Source organism: Sciurus carolinensis, chromosome 6, assembly GCF_902686445.1.
Source record: "Sciurus carolinensis chromosome 6, mSciCar1.2, whole genome shotgun sequence".
NCBI lineage: Eukaryota > Metazoa > Chordata > Mammalia > Rodentia > Sciuridae > Sciurus > Sciurus carolinensis.
The window spans coordinates 143,588,643-143,609,698 of NC_062218.1; the positions used below are offsets into that span (position 1 = coordinate 143,588,643).

Genomic DNA, 21,056 nt, shown 5'->3' on the forward strand with positions numbered 1-21,056 from the left:
TTCAGGTTTTGCTGTTGCTCAGGCCAAGCTTGAACACCTGGGCTCAGGCCTCCTGAATAGCGGGGACTATAGGCATGTACCACTGTGCCCAGCAGATCTAGAATTTTGGCTGGGAGCGAGGTCACATGTAAGAAGCTATTACCTAAGATCTGGAAAGCTGTAATCATCGGTTCATAGTCAAGGTACCCTGGCATGCTGGTGACTCAAGTCTTTTACAGATGTCCTTCCAAATTTGATTAAAATAGGGACTTATCTTTTCTACAACTGAGAACAGAATTACACATTGGGAGAAATGCTGAGATGAAGGGTTGTTGAGTAGGGGTCTGGTCACTGCATGGGAGAAGAGATTATTAAAGTGGTTTTAACAAAAGAGCACAAATTTGTTAGAAATGGCCACAGCTTTGCATTGTGTGGAAGTGGTTACCCTCAGAAAAGGATGGCGTGGAGGGGTCAACTTTGGGTGTAGTTCAGTCCTATAGATACTGCCTGATGTTCTTGAATTTGTGTTGTTAAACTGGTATGGTGGGCTGTCAACCACAAGCCAAAGCTGGAATGAATGAGGTCAGTTTAGAGCTCTTTGTAAGTCAAAGCTATCAATGAGTTAATTTTCTTGTTTATTCAGTCAGTGAATTTTCATTGAGCACCTACTAAATACTAGACACTTGCTAGGGTCAAAACATAGAAGACAATCTCTACCCTCACTGGAGTTTACAATCTACCTTGTGTTGTCAGACTGCAGATAACTCACACAAATACAGTTTAAGGTATGAGTCACTGATGTCAGTGCGGTAGATGTTCAGGGAGTATTTTCATAGAAAGGGTATTTAGGCTGAGATCTAAGAGTTAAGTCATCCAGAAGAACAACAGATAAATCCCGAGGTGGCAGAAAAGTTGGTGTGTTCCAGTAGCTAAAGATTATTGTGGCTGGAATCTAGGAGCAGGATGACAGGCCAAGGTAGAACGGAACAGGCTGGGCTGTGTGAACTACACTGAAGATCGAGCTTTCTCTAAGAGCCATGGGGAAGGTTGTTAAGAAGGGAACTGACAAAATTGGATTTGCAATTTAGGTTAGTCACTGCTAGAGACTTAGTAATAAGAGTGCCTTCAGAGAGACACTGGGAGGCCAGTGCAGTCATCCAGGTAACTAGGTGGTGGTACCCTGATGTTGATCCAGGCTATCATGGGGGTAGGGGAGATTAGAGACAACCAAAAAGATTGCTTGGTGATACATCCTTGCCACTCAAGAACCTGAGTCATCTCCTTGGTGCTCTGGCTCTTGTGGTTCTGATTATTAGGGAGATGTAATTATTTATTTGAATTATAATAGCTTAAGCACCCTATATAGTATTAGACTAGGAAAGGAGTTTAAGAGGAAGTTGAGTTGTTATTTTGTTAAACTTTGCTATTGGGTGGTTTAAAAAAAAAAAAAAAAAAGATTTTTTTTCAGAGAGGAAAGCAGAAGCACATCCAAAGGAGAATGTGGGCCATCTTTAGGAGAGACAGCCTGCTTTTATTGTAGTTTTCAAGTAGCAATTCTTGGGTCTTACCAAGCAGTATTTGAAGAGTATGCAGAGTTCCTCCTCCCAGAGATGATAGTTTTGGTAAATCACAGGGAGTTTAGAATTTCTAGTTTAATAGCTGTTCTTTACTCAAGTGGAAGGGAATACATTTTTCTTTCATTTTAGCAGACTGTGGAATTGCCATCCAGTCTGCACTTAGCCATGCCCATTTATCTTTTCATTCAAGAAGATTCTCTAACCCTAGGACCACTGCATCCTCTTGTTAAAGGTGTTACCACGCAAAGAACTATGAGGATTTAAACTTTACTGTATCTCCTTTGTGGAATTTTTTAAGCACTAAAGCTAGGCACATACAAATATCTTTTAAACAAAACTGTCTCTCAAGCCTTTTCCTTCCTTGAGAGTTCTGTTAATGAGTTTCATTCTTACTGCTCACAACTCCAACCTTAGGAATTAATTGAAAAACTAGATTCTCAAGCAAAAAGCTTTCACAATGAATCTTAAAACAGTTAAATCATTGGTAAGGAGTACTCCCTTCCCTGACCTGAGATTGTCTTTTAATTTTCCCGTCTTAGTAACTGGATATGAACTGTTGTTCAAATGTTCAAGAAAAGAATAAGAATTTTTTTTTTTTTTTTGGGTGCTGGGGATCGAACCAAGGGCCTTATGCTTACAAGGCAAGCACTCTACCGACTGAGCTATCTTCCCAGCCCCAGAATTTTTAATTAAATAGTATTTAGGGTTCCTTTATGGTAGAGCAGGAGTTCAGTGATCCAACACTTATATACGTAAAATTAGGAATATGCATTTTTCTCCAAAGTGTATTTGTGGGCTTTAATTCTCAAAAGGGTTCTGTGACCTCAAAAGATTTAAGAGCCACTAAAATAATTTCTTCCTGAGCTACTTGGTCACCACCAATCATTTGTTATAAAACTGAAGGGATAACACACATTTGAGTAAGTTGTTTGTTCTTGTAAAGCTTTCATAAGTGATATATTCAAATAAGCAATTCCATAAAACAATAAAATCAAACCTTCAACCTAAAGTAGAGATGAAGGGTAAAGAGTCAACATGATGAGGAAGGCCTATGTCACATTCACACTTTAGTCTTTGAAAGTAGATGTAGGAGAGCCAAGGTAAATGAAAATAATTAAAAACAAAATTATACCAATAGGTAGAATAGGCAGTTCTACCTCCAACAAAAATGAGATGCTTAGGATCAGGTGAAGTATTTATAAAGGTAGCTGTGTTCAAGAACATAACACTTTGGGTGGTTACAAAAGTTTCTCCTCTTTGGGGGAAACCTGCGTAAGGCTTTGGAGATGACACAGTCACTCTGCAGGTATTAGTTCTGAGCAACTACTGCTGGCTTTTCATGATCTTAGTTCCAAGGCAGACTCCACTGTGTCTGAGGGAGACAGCGATTCAAACTTAACTCGTGGTATTAGTTTGGATCACTGCAAACATGTGGAGGGATCAGGGTGAGTGCCTGGCAAGGTGTAACTGCAGAGGTGAAAGATGTCAATAATTCTGTGGCACAGTTTCTGCAAGGTTCACGTGCAGAAGGTCTGGCAGTGTCTTCTGTAAGCTTTAGTGTTGCTGTATTTCTGAAGGAGCTCTTGGGCCTGTTGCTGCATTTCTTGGGTCACACAGCCAGGACACTGGGACCCGATATGAAGCAGGACGAGACAGCACTCCAGCACATCTGGGAAGGGCCAGGCCTGAAAGATAGAAGGATGAATAAAGACACGTCTGCAGAAGAGCAACGGACAACACTCATAATTCGGACTCATCTACTGATCCTTCTCAGGCTGGGCTGAGCCCCATTTCTCTCGAAAGTGATGTTCAGTTACTATGAGGAGGAATGACATGTAAAATTGGGGTGGCGGGCTGGGGAGATAGCTCAGTTGGTAGAGTGCTTGCCTCACAAGCACAAGGCCCTGGGTTCGATCCCCAGCACCGCAAAAAAAAAAAAAAAAAAAAAAAACTGGGGTGGCTAGTAGATGTTCTTTTCAAGTGACAATTTTTCTAGTGGCCTACTAAAATCAACTCAGGAAAATGCTGCTGCTCTTCTACGAGAGCCACAGCCAAATTTTCTTATATAGCTGTAAACTATCAAACACATGGTACCATTTAAATTTTACTTCTTACCTTCTAAGTATAAACCGATTTCTCTTTGGACTGAGTTAGATCAATAATCTAGTTTCACTTCCACAGACCATTTTGGCTAACCAAAGGCAACTGGATCCTAAACTTCTAAGCACATACAAATATTTAGACTTCAGAAACTGAACAGAGAAGAAGATGACTTTTCAGAATCTGGTAGAGTCAAGTAGTAACACAAAAGTAGTGTTTTATCAAATGAACCGCTATAAATCTTACCTTAATACTCTCAGGAAAGTTTGCCATTCTTTCATTTGCCTCAGTAAGCCTTTTGGTTAATTCAGGCAGAGAGACTGTCTCATTTTTGTCTTCTTTACTAGTAATAATAAAAAAGCACAAGTCATGTGTCTTGCCTTCAGGAACTTTTCCCCCTAATTATTCTTATTATGGTAAAATACACATATCAATAAAAAATTCACTGACTTAACCATTTTAAAGTACACAGTTCTGTAGTACTAAATGTTTTCCTAATGTTGTGAAATCATCATTACCATCTACACCCAGAATTTAAAAAAAAAAAAATCTTGTAAAATTGAAGTTCTACACATAGAACCACTCAACTAAGAAGTGGTTACCACTCAACTTCGTCATATAACTGGAATCATACAGTCTCTCTCTTTTTGTGAGTGGTCTATTTCACTTAGCATAATGTCCTCAAGAGTCATCCACGTGGCAGAATGTCAGAATTTCCCTCCTTGCTTATCTGTCTCTCAGTGGATACTTAGGTGCTTTCTTGTTTTACCTCTTGTGAATGGGTCTGTTATAAACATGGCTGTACATACCTGAGACCTGTTTTTTCATTCTTTCATCATATATTCAGAAGTAGAATTCCTAGATCATATGATAATTCTGGTTTATTAAAAATATTTTTGTAGTTATCAATTAATCTTTTTTATTTATTTTTTATTTTTTTTGGTGCTGGGAATTGAAGCCAGGGCCTTGTGCATGCTAGGCAAGCACTCTACCAACTGAGCCATATCCCCAGTCTCTGAATCTTTTATTTTATTTATTTATATGTAGTTCTGAGTATCAAACCCAGGGCCTCACACATGCCAGGTAAGTGCTCTACCATGACCCACAACCCCAGCACTGGTAATTGTTTATTTTCACACACACACACACACACACACACACACACACACACACACACACATATATTTTATTGTAAACAAATGGGGTACAACTTGTTTCTCTGTTTGTACATGAAGTAGAGGCGTACCATTTGTGTAATCATATATTTACATAGGGTAATGGTGGTTGATTCATTCTGTTATCCCCCCCCCGTAATTGTTTTTAATTGGATGAACTGCCATATTCTTTTCCATAGTGGTTGTCTCATTTTATATTCCTACAACAGTACACAAAGGTTCCAGTTTATATCCTCATCACCAGTTGCTACATTTTTTTTGATAGTAGCCATCATATGGGTGTGATGTGCCTTTTATTCTATTGTAGGTAGTCGTGATCACTGATGTTGAGTATATTTCCATGTGCTTACTGGCCATTTGTGTATCTTAGGAGGAATGATGCCTGTTCATTTGCCTATTTTTGAATTGGGTTATCTGGATGCCTGGGTAAACCTGTCCCCGCTTTCCCCTGCTGACCCTGGGGATGCATCTGGGGTACTCTACCACTGAGGTACGTCCCCAGACCTTTTATTTTGAGACAGGGTCTCCCTAAGTTGCCCAGGCTGGCTTTAATCCTGCAATCCTCCTGCCTCAGCTCCCGAGTCGCTGGGACCAGTGTCACCCTGCCTGGCATGCCTGGGTAACTTGTCTCACAAACACAGAGATCAAGAGAGGGCGATTTAATTCGAGGTGACATACTTTCCTTTTGTGGTGTTGGGATCAAAGACAGTGTCACATGCATTCCTGGCAAGTGCTCTACCATTGCGCTACATCTCAAGCCCAGACATAAATTTTTCAAAATGTACTACTGTTTTCCACCATTTTCCAAATCCTTCAGACACTCAGCACCAGTGATAATTTAGGACCTTTCTGCATTTGACTGCAGTCAAAGGTAGGCTAGGATCTCTCTAGGGAATGGTTAGACCGAGTCAGGGCTCCTAACCATGGAAATATATGGATGCAAATTTTTTCTGGGCAGAGTGTGCCTTTAAGCTTCTCAGTCCTATGATTCAACAATAAGAACCAATAGGTCAGACTCAAGTTTTTAGTATTTTTCTTGTTATAGAAGTAAACGTAAAGCTGTCCAGAGAAGTAACTCAAATTTCTAACTCATGACTTTTCTTTTTTGCGGTGCTTGGGATGGAACCTGGGCCTTGTACATGCTAGACAGTGTTCTACACAACCTGAGCCCCTAACTCATGTTATCATGGGAGTACTCTGAAAGGATTTAGGGCTTTACAGTTTTAGTTTTAATTTTTAATGTTAGTAATAACAGCTGTGTTTACTGATCATTCTAGTATTTTCTGGGCTTTGTGCTAGGGAATACAATGAAGATAAAAAGCACTTAGCATAACAACCAAGCAGAAATTGTTAGTCACTGCAAATCTTCCAGCAAAGCTCTGCAGTGATCAGTGACTGGCTGCTGTCCTCCACTGGCACTGTTTTCACTGGAAATGATTAGGAAGTGATGGCATCCCACCGTTTGGATTTTGTCAGTCAACTGTGCAGTTTTGTAGATTACCCTTTGTGTATGTGTGTATTTTTAATAGTACAGAATAATAGAAATGGTTTTTGTTAATGATGCAGTAATGTAACTCCACATTTTATATGACTGATTTTGGGGGGATAGGAGTTAGTAGCCTCATTTTTTTTTTTGGTGGTACTGAAGCCAGTGCCTTCTGCCTCCAAGATATATCCCCAACCCTTTTTAAAATTTTATTCTGAAAAAGGGTCTTTCTCAGTTGCCCACGCTGGCCTTGAACTTGGGATCTTCTTGCCTCAGCTTCCTGTGTAGCTGGGATTACAGGAGTGTGCCATCTGCCTGGCTCTGGTATCATCTTTGGTGAGGAAACTAAAGCTGAGATATTAAAGAGACTTGCCTGAGGTTATTCAGTGGGGCTAGATCTAGAACTCACATCTCATCCCAAAGTCTGTGCCTTAAATACTACATTATGCTGCTTCCAAATTACTTAATCTTTAGCATCATGTACTTCTTTGGATCTAATTACACAAGAGTCCGGGAGGACAATTTCCATTCTGTGTTGTGCTCCACTCAACACTTACCGTTGGCTCTGAGGACTAGCAAGGTACTCTTCTTCCTGTTCAGGTTCATTCTTATCGGGACCATTGGCTGTGGATTTACAGAGCTGATTCTTCTGATGTTGACGGATCATTTCTGCCAAAGTTTCTTGAACTTCAGCAACAGTTCTCTGTGAGTTCTGGAGACTGGCGTGCTTTTCTGAAAAGAGCTCCTTACAAGCACTCAGCACTCGCTTACTTTCTTCTGTGAGTCTCAATTGTGGTTCTGCAGGTCTGCTTGGCTCTGGCTGAGAAGCAGCTTCAGGACTAGTCTCTTCAGCCCCGGCACTGTCCAACTGCTCAACAGAGAGTATCCTGGGGCTGTGACCAGCCCCTACCCAGTCACTGGACCCAGGGCAAGGCCTGGAGAGAGACCACCAGATTTCATACAGACGCCCATAAATAAAAAAGGCCTCCAAACTTTTGAAAGCTGGTATGGCTGGGGATTGATGGTCACCCAGTTTGTCTCTTAGGTAGTCACAGCCTAGGAGAAGAAGAGGACTGAGTTATACATTTCTTTATTTGCCAGAAACATGGCTTCTTGCCCTCATGGTCTGTTACCTATCACCCAAGAGGAATAGCCTAAGAAAAAGGACAGCAGGGAATCACACACCTCTCCCAGAAGCTAAGTACTGGAGTGGGTCAGTATGCCATCTGTCCTGCAGAAGCTCTGGGGCACACTGACTGAGGTAAGATCACACTGTGCCTTTGAAAAATCACAATGATTTAGTTCAGTAATGAACTGTGCAGCTCAAGGAACGTCTTTTACTGTGCTTTTCTAAGCTTATTAGCTTGTGACTCCATTACCATTTCTGTTTCTCTTAAAACTGTGTAGAAAGTGGAGAAGGCAGTTAAGGGGAGCGGGGCCAGGTAAAGGAAACTAGTGTAGACATTCTGCTAACCTCTGAGGAGCCTGAACAGGAGAACTCAAACGTGCTACCAAAATGACACCATTTGGCCAGTCTTCATCTTTTAATGGCCCTGGTATTCCTGGGCCACACAATGGTGTGTACGTTGTCCAGAGGCAGAGGTGGGGTCACTTACCATCAGGGAGAAAGACAGAGTAGACCTCTTGCATAATGGTGAAGTTCCCAGAGTCGCAGCTCCGGACCACAGCCCGAAGGAGTGCCTGCACGGCCTGATCCCAGGAGGCCACCTGTTGGCTCAGGACTGCCAAGGTCAAGTCATGGCAAATGTGAAGCAGGAGCTGGAGAGAGGGGCCAGAGTGTCAGTTAAACCCCCTTCTATGGCAGGCACTGCACTTAGACAGGCACACTGAATTCACAATTCTGAAAGGTCCAATTTTCACAACCCATCTTTGCTTCCCCATCAGAAACTTTCACATCTAGTTGCACAGTTATACACAATGCCTGGTATTAAAGTGTCACCCTGAGAAAATGCCTTAAATTAAATTTGCATTTAATTTAAATAAAAAGTTATAATAAAAATCAAAACCGGGAGTGTACTTAAGATACAAATCAACTGGTTTTAGGTATGTAGTTTGATGAGTTTTGGCAAATATATACATAGTTCTGTTACTACCACCAAAATCAAGATAGAACATTTTCATCAACCAAAATGATTCTCCTGTGCTCCTCACCCATCCCTGGCAAACACTGATATGTTTCCTACCACTTACATTTCATTGCTTCTAGAATTCAGATAATGGGACCACAGAAATCTTGTAGTCTTTTCTTTTACATAGCATGTTTTCAAGATTCACTGACATTATTTGTGTAGCAGAAATGTGTTTCAAAGGAATTTATTTTTCCAAAAAGATTTTGCTATTGTTAGGTATTGCTATATTTTGTATAGTCTACTAGAAATCTCCCTTAATTCAAAGTAATTTTTTTTTTTTTTTTTGGTGCTGGGGATTGAACCCAGGGCCTTATGCTTGCGAGGCAAGCACTCTACCAACTGAGCTATATCCCCAGTCCTTCAAAGTAATTTTTGAATGATTAAATAAAAATTGACCCAATATAGCAAAAAAAAAAAAAAAGTGTTCCTTTTGTTAATCAATACAGTATTTAATTATATGAATGCATCAGTTTTTTTTGTTTTGTTGTTTTGGTACCAGGACTGAACCCAGTGGGGGTTATGCACTGAGCTACATCTCTAGCCTGTTTCTGCAGGGTCTCACTGAGTTGCTTAGGACCTTGCTAAGTTGTTGAGGCTGGCTTTGAACTCAAGATCCTTCTGGTTCGGTCTCTGAAGCTGCCGGGATTACAGGTGCATGCCACTGCATCTGCTCAAATGCACCACTCTTTGCATATGAATTTACCAGTGGATGAATATTTGGGTTGTTTCTAGTTTTGGGCTATTGTGGACTAAGCTGCTACAAATGCTTGTATGCAAGCACTTGTGTAGACATGTGATTTCATTTCATATAGTGAAATATCTAGGCAATGGAATTGCTGGGTCACAGGGCACATGTATATTTAACTTTAGAAAAAAACTGAGGAAGCCATGGTGAAACATGCCTGTAATCCCAGCTACCTGGGAGGCTGAGGCAGGAGGATTACAGGTTTGAGGCCAGCCTGGGAAACGGAGTGAGAATTTGTCTAAAAAATAAAAGGGGGGGGAGGGAGGCACGGGTTGTAGCTCAGTGGTAGAGTACCCCTGGGCTCAGTCCCCAGAACTGTAAAAGATAAAATAACAACAACAAAAAACCCAGACTATTTTCCAAGGCCTTGTTCTTCAAAAATATAAAAGGATCCTTTAATTTAAAAAATAAAAAATAGATAAATTGAGGCATGTTCACAAATGGACATAGCAGTCAAAATAAATAAACTTGATCTTTTTGTATCATCATGGATAATTTTACAGTGGCCACTGAAATAGACGAGTATGAAATAGACGGTATGACAGAAAAGCTGCCTTTGATGAGCCAGGAAATAGGGATGGGCTAAGAAAAGGAACAAAAGCAATTTCAATTTTATCCTGTTTTTTGAACCAAATAAAAAATCCCAAATGAATATATAAAACAAACCCAAAAAACCTAATGAAGCAAAAAACAAAATGTTGTTCATTCTGGTTGATGTATATTTACACTACTCTGTTTTTCGATACTTTTCAGATTAAAAAAAAAAAAAAAGAGTGACCTAAGATTAACTTCAAAGCTAACAGGCTTTAAGTAATCTGAGGGGTTCTTTCCAGGGTGTCTGGGCCTGCCTTGATTTTTTTCTGAAGTGCGAACTGTATTTTACTTGTTTCCTTATTATATATATTGACATGAATTAAGGAAGTCTTGTCACCGAGTGATTAATATAAAGTGCTGGTGTAGATACCCAGGTACCTGCTTGGAGGGAGTGTTATTCGTAGCAGATGGATACTGGACATCTTGCAGCTTCTGAAAGACTGCCTGATACTGCTCTGTGGTGTCAAGGCTGAAGATGCTCTTCCACACTGCTGTCACTCTCTGCACAAAGGGCCCTTCAATGCCTGTGGTCCAAGCGTGGTAAGTAGAGGAGCTTCTGCCTTCCGGGAGCTGCTTTTCCTCCAGATGCCTGCATAGTAGCTCAAGCAGGCAAAAGACCAGTCTCTGACTCTGGGAACCAACAACAAAGAGGAGGAAGTGTTATACAGAAGTGCTTGATTCCCTAGAGGGCTTTCCCAGTTCTTCAAAGCATTCCCCTTTGCATGTGCAGCAACCAAGGCCAATCATAGTGAGCTGCCTGTTCAATTCAAGTCATGTATGAATGGGAAAAAAGGGGCAGGATCTAACAGATAATTTCCAGGGGCTGTTTGGGGGAATCCTACCCTTTGGTCCTTGGAGCCCAAGAAACCATTTTTATAACACAACACCCTCAACTACAGCTTCACTTACTAATTTAAGCCACAGGTAAAGCCAGCAACGCTTAAACTTGTGGTCCAATTTGAGGAATACAGAAGCAAAGCATAAAGGCTCAAAGTATTGGGAGATATGAAAGAGAGACATGCAGCAGGGACCAGATGGCTTATAAGGGAATCATCTGAAGGGGAACAAAAGCAGACCATACAGTCAAAATGTACTCTCAGGGGCTGGAGCTGTAGGCCACTGTGAGGTACTGGGTTTAATCCTTAGCACTGCATACAAATAAACAAATACAATAAGGGAATGCTGTTCATCTATAACTACAAAATAAATAAATAAGTAAATAAATAAAAATAAAGTACTGGAGAGATCCAAGATGGCATACTGGAGGGGGGCTGTGTTCCTTGTTGCTCCATAACTCAAGTTTCAAGCAGAGGATATCTGTTTCTCAGTGAGGCAGTTTTTGTTGCTTATTAAGCCCCTGCTGTTTGCCCCATTTGTCTACTGTGAGCACCTGCAGTCTGCCAGCATATCAACTACTTTTTGAGTACAGATTGCTCACTGACTGGTGCCTATCATCTGCCATTTGCCTGCCTCTTGCCTATCCATCGCCTGCCTTTCACTTATCCATCACCCACTGCCCGAGGTTTACCGCTGATCATCTGACAGCAACCAGCAGACTGACCGCAGACCGCCAGTGGAGCGCCAGCTGCCTACTATTGCCTAGAAGTTCACTGGCACAACACCTGCAGATTTGGTTATCTGCTGACATTTTTTGACAACAGCCAGGACCTATGGGACCCCTGGCCAGAATGACTGAGCCCAGTCTCCAGGATTCCTCAGCCTGACCGATCACTCCCTGCCTCCCGGGCCCTCACATTGACTGACTGCACCTCGCCTCCAGGATCCCGCAACCAGATCGACCAACCGCACCCCGCCTACACCCCAAACTGCAGTTCCCATTTGCCGACACATTTGGATGCCAGAGCTGCCATCCTGGATAATCCTGGAAGCCGTTATCTCCCATCTTTAGGTGGGGCAAATCCCATCCTGAGATGCCTACTGGAGACTGGAAGCTCACTGTCAGGTACCTCTCAGACATCAGGATACTGAAAGCTGGGAGGTTTGAAAACGATATGACTGTTAGAGTGTAGATTTTTTTTTCCTCGTTACTGAAAAATTTTAAGTTTTAATTTCTTTACTTTTCTTGCTCTCTTTTCCTTTTGTTTACCTGTTCCCTCAGTCTTCTTTCTACCTTTTTGCATGCTAACCACCAACTTCTTTTGGTTACACTCTCACTCTTTCTATGACCTAGAACTTCTATATATTCTTTTCTTATCCTATTAACAGCTACATCCTACATCCCTCCCCATCCTCTTTGTCCTTCATTAGAAACTGCAGACCTTATTGCAAATCTATTTGTTATACTGAAGATAATAATTAAACTCATTCTATTTATTATGACAATATTGTTAACGTCCTCACAGGGGCTATTTGGTTTAGGCTTGCATATTGTCTGAACTGGGAACTGCTAATACTGATCTCCCCCTTAAAGAAAAGGATTTGGAACCTATAGGGTCACTATAAGCCTATAGAGGGGAAACTGCAATACCCCAGATCTGCACTGCTAAAGGGGAAGATACATGAACAACATGAAAAAATAAGGGAAGAAAATGATCCAAACAAACCTAGATTCTGTATTAAAAGAATCCAGTGACAGTATGGTAGACAAAATGTCAGAAAAGGAGTTAAGATTATACATAATTAAAATGATTCGTGAAGCAAAGGATGAGATAAGAGAGCAAATGCAGGCAATGAATGATGGCAGTTGAAAGAGCAACTGCAGGAAGCAAAAGATCATTTCAACAGAGAGAGAGATTCTCAAAAACAAAAAACAAAACAAAACAAAACAAACAAAACCCAAACGAACAGAAATCCTTGAAATGAAGGAAACAATAAACCAAATAAAAAACTCAATGGAAAGTATCACCAACAGACTAGACCACTTGGAAGACAGAACCTCAGAAAATGAAGACAAAATAGTTAATCTTGAAAATAAAGTTGCCCAAACAGAAGATGGTAAGAAATCATGAACAGAACCTCCAAGAATTATGGGACATCATGAAAAGACCAAATTTAAGAATTATCAGGATTGAGGAAGGCACAGAGATACAAACCAAAGGAATGAACAACCTATACATTGAAATACTAGCAGAAAACTTCCCAAACCTGAAGAATGAAATGGAAAATCAAATACAAGAGGCTTACAGAACACCAAATGCACAAAATCACAACAGATCCACACCAAGGGACATTATAATGAAAATGCCTAACATACAAAATAAAGATAGGATTTTGAAAGCTGCGAGAGAAAAGCATCAGATTACATATGGGGGAAACCAATACGGATAGTAGCAGACTTCTCAATCCAGACTCTAAAAGCTAGAAGGGCCTGGAACAACATATTTCAAGCTCTGAAAGAACATGGTTGCCAACCAAGAATCCTATACCCAGCAAAACTAACCTTCAGATTTGAAGATGAAATAAAATCCTTCCACGAGAAACAAAAGTTAAGAGAATTTACAAATAGAAAGCCTACGCTACAGAATATTCTCAACCAAATATTCCATGAGGAGGAAATGAAAAATAACAATGTAGGTCAGCAAAGGGAGGAACTACCTTAAAGGAAAAACTATTTAAAGGAGAAACTAAGTCAAATTAAAAACCAAAAATAAGCCCAAATGACTGAGAATACAAATCATATCTGAATAAAAACCCTAAACGTTAATCACCTAAACTCATAAATCAAAAGACATAGACTGGCAGATTGGATTAAAAAGAAAGACCCAATAATATGCTGCCTTCAAGAGACTCATCTTATAGAAAAAGACATTCACAGACTAAAGGTGAAAGGACAGGAAAAAAACCTACCACACGTAAGAACTTAGTAAATAAACAGGGGTTTCCATCCTTATTTCAGATAAAGTAGACTTCAAACCAAAGTTAGAAGGGATAAAGAAGGACATTTCATACTGCTTAAGGGAACTATAAATCAGGAAGATATAACTATCATAAATATTTATGCCCCAAACAATGGTGCATCCATCCATGTACATCAAACAAACCCTTCTCAATTCCAGGAATCAAATAGACCACAACACAATAATTCTGGGTGACTTTAACACACCGCTGTCACCACTGGATAGATCTTCCAAACAAAAACTGAACAAAAGAAACCATAGAACTCAATAACACAATCGATAACTTAGACTTAACAGACATATACAGAATATTTCATCCATTAGCAAGCAAATTCACTTTCTTCTCAGCAGCAAACGGAACTTTCTTGAAAATAGACCATATGTTATACCACAAAGCAACCCTTAGTAAATGCAAAAAAAAAGAGATACTGCCTTGTGTTCTATCAGATCATAATGGAATGAAATTAGAAATCAATGACAAAATAAAAAACAAATTACTCCAACACCTGGAGACTACATAATATGCTATTGAATGAAGTATGGATAATAGAAAACATCAGGGAGGAGATAAAAACATTCTCAGAGTTAAATGAGAACAACAATACAACATATCAAAATCTCTCGGACACTATGAAAGCAGTACTAAGAAGAAAATACATTGCATGGAGCGCATTCAACAAAAGAATAAAAAGTCAACAACTAAATGATCTAACATTACAACTCAAAGCCCTAGAAAAAGAAGAGAACAACACCAAAAGTGTTGCACACTCCGTTCACAATAGCCTCAAAAAAAATTAAAATCAGAGCTGAAATCAATGAAATTGAAACAAAAGAAACAATTCAAAAAATTGACAAAACAAAAAGTCGGTTCTTTGAAAAAGTAAACAAAATAGACAAACTCTTAGCCACACTAACAAAGAGAAGGAGAGAGAAAACTCAAATTACTAAAATTTGTGATGAAAAAGGAAATATCATGACAGACACTACTGAAATACATAACATAATGAGAAACTACTTTGAAAATCTATATTTCAACAAAATAGAGAATACCAAAGACATCGACAAATTTCTAGAGACATATGATCCTCCCAAACTGAACCAGGAGGACATATACAATTTAAAAAGATCAATATGAAGTAATGAAATAGAAGAAGTCATCAAAAGTCTACCAACCAAGAAAAGCCCAGGACCAGACAGATTCTCAGCTGAGTTCTACAAGACCTTCAAAGAACTCATTCCCATACTTCTCAAAGTATTCCAGGAAATAGAAAAGGAGGGCACCCTACCAAACTCCTTCTATGAAGCTAATATCACCCTCATAACCAAATCAGACAGACACATCAAGGAAAGAAAATTTTAGACCAATATCCTTGATGAATATAGATGCAAAAATTCTTAACAAAATCCTGGCAAACTGTATCCAAAAACATAAAGAAGACAGTACACCACAATCATGTGGAGTTCATCCCAGGAATGCAAGGTTGGTTCAATATCTGTAAATCAGTAAATGTAATCCATCATGTCAATAGACTTAAGGATAAGAATCATATGGTTATTTCAATTGATGCAGAAAAAGTGCTTGACAAAATACAACACCCCTTCATGCTCAAAACACTAGAAAAAATAGAGATAGTAGGAACATTCCTCAACATTGTAAAGGCTATCTATGCTAAGCCCACAGTCAACATCATTCTTCATGGAGAAAAACTGAAAGCATTCCCTTTAAAAATGGAACAAGACTGGGATGCCCTCTTTCACATCTTCTATTCAACATCCTCCTGGAAACTCTAGCCAGAGCAATTAGACAGAATAAAGAAATTAAAGGGATACGAATAGGAAAAGAGGAACCCAAGCTGTCACTATTTGTTGATGACATGATTCCTTATTTAGAGGATCCAAAAAAAAACTCCTCCAGAAAGCTTCTAGACCTCATAAATGAATTCAGCAAAATAGCAGGATATAAAATCAACACGCATAAATCTAAAGCATTTTTATACATAAGCGATGAAACATCTGAAAGGGAAATGAGGAAAACAACTCTGTTCACAATAGCCTCAAAACAAACAAACAAACAAACAAACAAACAAACAAACAAAAAACTTGGGAATCAAGGGAATCAATCTAACCAGAGGTGAAAGATCTCTACAATGAAAATTACAAAACATTAAATAAAGAAATTGAAGAAGACCTTAGAAGATGGAAAGATCTTCCATGTTCTTGGATAGGCAGAATTAATATTACCGAAATGGCCATACTTCCAAAGGCGCTATACAGATTTAATGCAATTCCAATTAAAATCCTTATGACATTTGTTATAGAAATAGAAAAAGCAATCATGAAATTCATCTGGAATAACAAAAGACTCAGAATAGCCAATGCAATCCTGGGCAAGAAGAGTGATGCAGGAGGTATCACAATACCAGACCTTAAACTCTCCTATAGAGCAATAGTAACAAAAATGGCATGGTATCGGCACCAAAATAGACAGGTAGACCAAAGGTACTGGATAGAAGACATGGAGACATACCCACATAAGTACAGTTATCTCATATTACACAAAGGTGCCAAAAACTTACAATGGAGAAAAGATTGGCTCTTCAACAAATGGTCCTGGCAAAACTGGAAATCCATATGCAGTTAAATGAAATTAAACCCCTATCTCTCACCCTGTACAAAACTCAACTCAAAATAGACTAAGGATCTAGGAATTAGATCTGAGACCCTTCACCAAATTGAAGAAAAAGTACGCCCGAATCTCCATCATGGTTGGCTTAGGACCAGACTTCCTTAATAAGACCCCCATAGCGCAAGAAATAAAAGCAAGAATCAATAAATGGGATAGATTCAAAATAAAAAGTTTTTTCTCAGCACAGGAAGCAATCAATAATGTGAAAAGAGAGCCTACAGAGTGGGAGAAAATTCTTTTCCACACACACTTCAGACAGAGCACTCATCTCCAAAGTTTATAAAGAACTAAAAAAAAACTTTATACCCAAAATACAAAGAACCCAATCAATAAATGGGCTAAGGAACTGGGCAGACACTTCACAGAAGAAGATATACAGGTGATCAACAAATATATGAAAATGTGCTCATCATCCCTAGTAGTTAGAGAAATGCAAATTAAAACCACCCTAAGATTTCATCTAACTCCAATTAGAATGGCTATTATCAAGAACACAAGCAACAACAGGTGTTGGCGAGGATGTGGGGAAAAAGGCACACTCGTACATTGCTGTTGGAGTTTTAAATTGGCGCAGCCACTCTGGAAAGCAGTATGGAGATTCCTCAGAAAGCTTGGAATGGACCCAGCATTTGACCCAGCTATCCCACTCCTTGGTTTATACCCAAAGGACTTAAAATCAGCATACTACAATGATATAGCCATATCAATGTTCATAGCAGCTCAATTCACAATAGCTAGATTGTGGAACCAACCTAGATGCCTTTCAATTGATGAATGGATAAAGAAACTGTGGTATATATACACAATGGAATATTACTTGGCCATAAAGAAGAATAAAATTACGGCATTTGCTGGTAAATGGATGAAGTTGGAAAATGTAAGTGAAATAGGCCAAGTTCAAAAAAAGTTCAAATGTGTTCTCTGATAAGTGCATGATAATATATAATGAGGTCAAGTGATGGGGGGGAAGAGAAGAATGAAGGAACTTTGGAAGGTGTAGAGGAAAATGGGGTAAAAGGAGGTGGAGGACAGAAAGATAGTAGAATGAAACAGACAGTATTACCCTATGTATATGTATGATTACATGAATGGTGTGAGTCTATAATGTACAGCCATAGAAATGAAAAGTTGTACCCCATTTGTGTACAATGAATCAAAATGTAGTCTGTAAAAAATAAAAAAGATTTTAATAAAAAAAAAAATTACTCTTAAGCTCTTCCCTGTGTAGCATTTGGGCTTTACATACTCAGCTAGGAACTGTCTCGGGCCTAGTTACTATGCTAGGGAAGAGGAATTTAATGAACTCATTAGTATCTGATGAGTAGGTATCTAAAAGGAACCAAATGTGTACCTCCTCTGGAAATTAGGTAAAAGGTGTTTTAAATGTCATCTCAATTTTGAATTGTCAAAAACGGTGTTGGTAAGTTACTCATTTTTTTTTTGTTGTTGCTGAGGATCAAACCCAGGCCTTCAGGTGCACTAGGCAAGTGCTCCACCACTGAACTACATCTTCAGCCAAGTTATTCATTTTTAGCCAGACGGGAACAAATAAACATTTAAGAAATAAAACAATTCTATTTCCTCACATATTTTTATAATTTTTTTTATAGCCTGCAGCTGAAGAGAGGTATCAGAGGCAGAGCACTGTGATTTCTGTTGGAGGCCAACCATGCTCTCCCTTCCAGGAAGACTGCTGATGACATCAATGCAGAAACACCGGACCATAACCCAGAGGCTGAGGCCTAATGGCTATTCACAGATGTTTTGTACAAACTGATGAGCAAAGGAAATTACTGTGAATGTCCATATTGTCTCTTACTCTGAGTATGGTACTTCAATGGGATAAGATGGGTCTGGCTCGCTAGGCAGTTCTAAGCATAGAATTAGAGTCTGTGCAATTGGGGTTATTTAATTGGATTTGACTAGAAAAGGATTTGGGACCCATCCTTCTTTAATCCCAGGAAGGAGATAATAGTACTGACCTGTAGGCTTTCATGCAGCTGCAAGGCTTCCTGGGCTCCCACCCAGTTCTTGGCTAGAAGCAGCTCTTGGGCACATCTGAGAGCCAGAGAAGCAGACAACTCATTCTCTCCTACGATTGCAGCCAGCTCCGCAGCTGTTCTAAGTGATGCTGCATCCCCCTTTTTGGCCAAAACTTTGGCGGCATCATAAGGGGAAGTGGCTCCTAAATAGCTGCAATATAAAGGCAAACCCAAAACAGGGCATCATCATCATCAGCTCATCCATCCCTGACTCCCAGAGGGCAGCATTACTTCCTCTGTCTGCTTTGCGGCGCGTACTTCCCTGTGGCTCTGTCAGGTGTCACTGGGTCTGGCTGTTTCTGTGAAGGCTCAAGCCAGCATAACTCAGCACAGTGTGTGACAGAAATAGCTTGAGTTAAGGACATAGGGAACCAGACGAGAGACAAACTGAACCCGAAAAGGGTTATTCCTTCTCATTCTCCTTATTGGAAGGTATAAAGCAACACTAGAAAATGGTAGAATCTCTGGGTTTGCTATTGAGGTTTCCTGACATTATGGTGATTTATGTAATACCAAACAGGCAGGTCCACGCCTTCTAAGTCATATGAAGCTGGGTTTAATACACATATCCTGTAAAATTTTCTAGCTACTTTGCTTCTACTTCTAATCTTGGTACTTTAATTCTTGTCCTGCTCTTCCCGGTAGAGGCTGTTCAGTTGGGTACACCCGTCTCCCTTGGGCTTACCATTTGGCTGCTACGGCATAATGGCCATCTCTTTCTAGGATGGTTCCCCAGGTGAGGTACAGGTCCTTTAGGACTGGGTCCTCTGGTCGCAACCGGGCCTTGGCAACTGCAATAGCTTCCCTAAAGCCAATAAGAGATAACTTCAGCCAGCATGAAAAGGTTCCTTTGTAGGAGGTCTGAGGAGGGACTGCACGAACACACTGTCCCTCTTGTGTTGTCTGTATTGTTCCAGCTTACTATAAAGAACTGAAATCCTCCATTCCACTGGCAAGTTAAAAACACATACTTTGTTCAATCCTTCATGAAGTCAGAAGTTCTTAAAGAATGGTCTATGGATTCTTTAGGGGTTTAAGGCCCTTTTGAAGGTTCATGAGGTCAGAACTATTTTCACATTAAGCAAGGGGATTATGTACCTCTTAAAAACCGTGCTGACATTTGTACTGACTGTGAAAAGCAATGGTGGATAAACTGGTGTCATGTGAGCAGGAATCAAGAAAGTGATCCTAATTAAATATTACTAATTTTACTGGATCTCTCAAGTTAACATTTTAAAATTCACATGACAAAATGGGAAGAACATTTTGTGTTCTTTGCTGTATTCCAAAGAATGGCTCTCTAGGAAAAACCTGAATTTCAAGTTGAACTAGCTGCTTTCTTCATAGTACCTCATTTCTTTCAAAAACAACAAAAACCTAACAGATAAAGGTTATTTAGCTTTGAGTATCTGACAGATGCTTTCTTAAAAATAAATAAAGCGAGCCTATCACTGTTGGGAAAGCAACCAACAGTATATGCCAATGATAAAATTTAAACTTCCTAGTGAAAATCCAAATTTTGGAAAATACTTGGAGCCTGACAGCTTCCCAAAAGATAAAGACTTTTCTGATGAGACTGATGGTACTCACAAAGGAATGTGATCTTTGTGCCAACATTTAGAAGATCTATATAACTCAATGAACTAATATTTTTCAAATGGAATACAACTTCCAAGTTGTAGCAAAATAAAGTTGTAGCTGGAATAAAATCGTTTTAGATTAAAGTGATATAAACAGAGAACAATATTTAAGAAGCATTTTGGGACTTCCATTTATAGCTGTAATGAAGCAATGGGACTAGACTTGTCCCCTTGCCATAAAACTTCAACAGTGGGTAGAACATGTATGAAGCAACTGTTTTCAGATGTTGGACAAAAGGCAGTGCAGAACTGTCATCTCCGAGAGAAAGGACACAACATGAGCCCTATGGTGACATTGGCCCCCATCTAAAGCACTTGCTAAGCAGAATCTCAGTGGAGACTCAACAGATTAAGAGTTGCGGGGAAATAGAACGGGAATTTGAGGGGCAGGATACTAGAAAGGAAGAAGTGGTCCAGAGAGAGATTGCCAGAACTCTGCATGGGGATTCTGTTTTGTCTCTAGCTAAATACAAAGGCATGGATGTGCAGGAAATTCCTTAAGGCTGAACAAAGAACAATTAAGGAACCATAGCTCAGCAATCCCAGAGCTCTTTCAGAGTTTGGAGACCTCAGAGTTGTGACCTGGTGAATACACAGGCAATTCAGTAAAGATTTCAGAAGGGAGAAGTGTTAAACTACTTCTGGGCTATGGATTTCTTTAATTTTGCCTAAAAAAGTTTAGAACATGTCATGGAAAAATCAAGGGTCACCTTGCCAAAACAAACTTCAACACTCTCTAAAGGAAGATAACAAAACTCAACCAGGATAAGCAAAAAGAAAACCTCATCAAAGCACATCATATTGGGGGCTGGGGAAATAGCTCAGTCGGTAGAGTGCTTGCCTTGTAAGCACAAGGACCTGGGTTCGATCCCCAGCACCCCAAAAGAAAAAAGCACATCATATCAAATTGCTGGAAATTACTGAGGGAGGAAAGTCCTAAAATGAGAGAAAAACCCCCGCAGTTCCTACAAAGATGGCAGTCAAGTAAAAAACAATGCAATAAAGAGAAAACAGAATTGCTGGGG

At 39.7% G+C, this 21,056-nt stretch overlaps 1 protein-coding gene across 3 annotated transcripts in view; it reads right to left on the reverse strand.

Annotated features, from left to right (window-relative positions):
* Positions 1-2,496: 2,496 nt before the first annotated feature.
* Positions 2,497-21,056, reverse strand: part of Gemin5 (gem nuclear organelle associated protein 5) — a 49,327-nt gene continuing 30,767 nt past the window's right edge. For 2 of the 3 annotated variants that reach the window (XM_047556553.1, XM_047556552.1), the window contains exons 22-28: positions 19,077-19,196; positions 18,332-18,542; positions 10,185-10,436; positions 7,934-8,096; positions 6,875-7,373; positions 3,903-3,999; positions 2,497-3,241 (exon numbers count right to left, since the gene is read on the reverse strand). In XM_047556553.1, coding sequence (XP_047412509.1) covers positions 3,074-3,241; positions 3,903-3,999; positions 6,875-7,373; positions 7,934-8,096; positions 10,185-10,436; positions 18,332-18,542; positions 19,077-19,196 — 1,510 coding nt within the window. In that variant the 3' untranslated portion in view covers positions 2,497-3,073. The remainder of the gene's footprint in view (positions 3,242-3,902; positions 4,000-6,874; positions 7,374-7,933; positions 8,097-10,184; positions 10,437-18,331; positions 18,543-19,076; positions 19,197-21,056) is intronic. The other variant, XR_007109178.1, reaches the window with a different exon arrangement.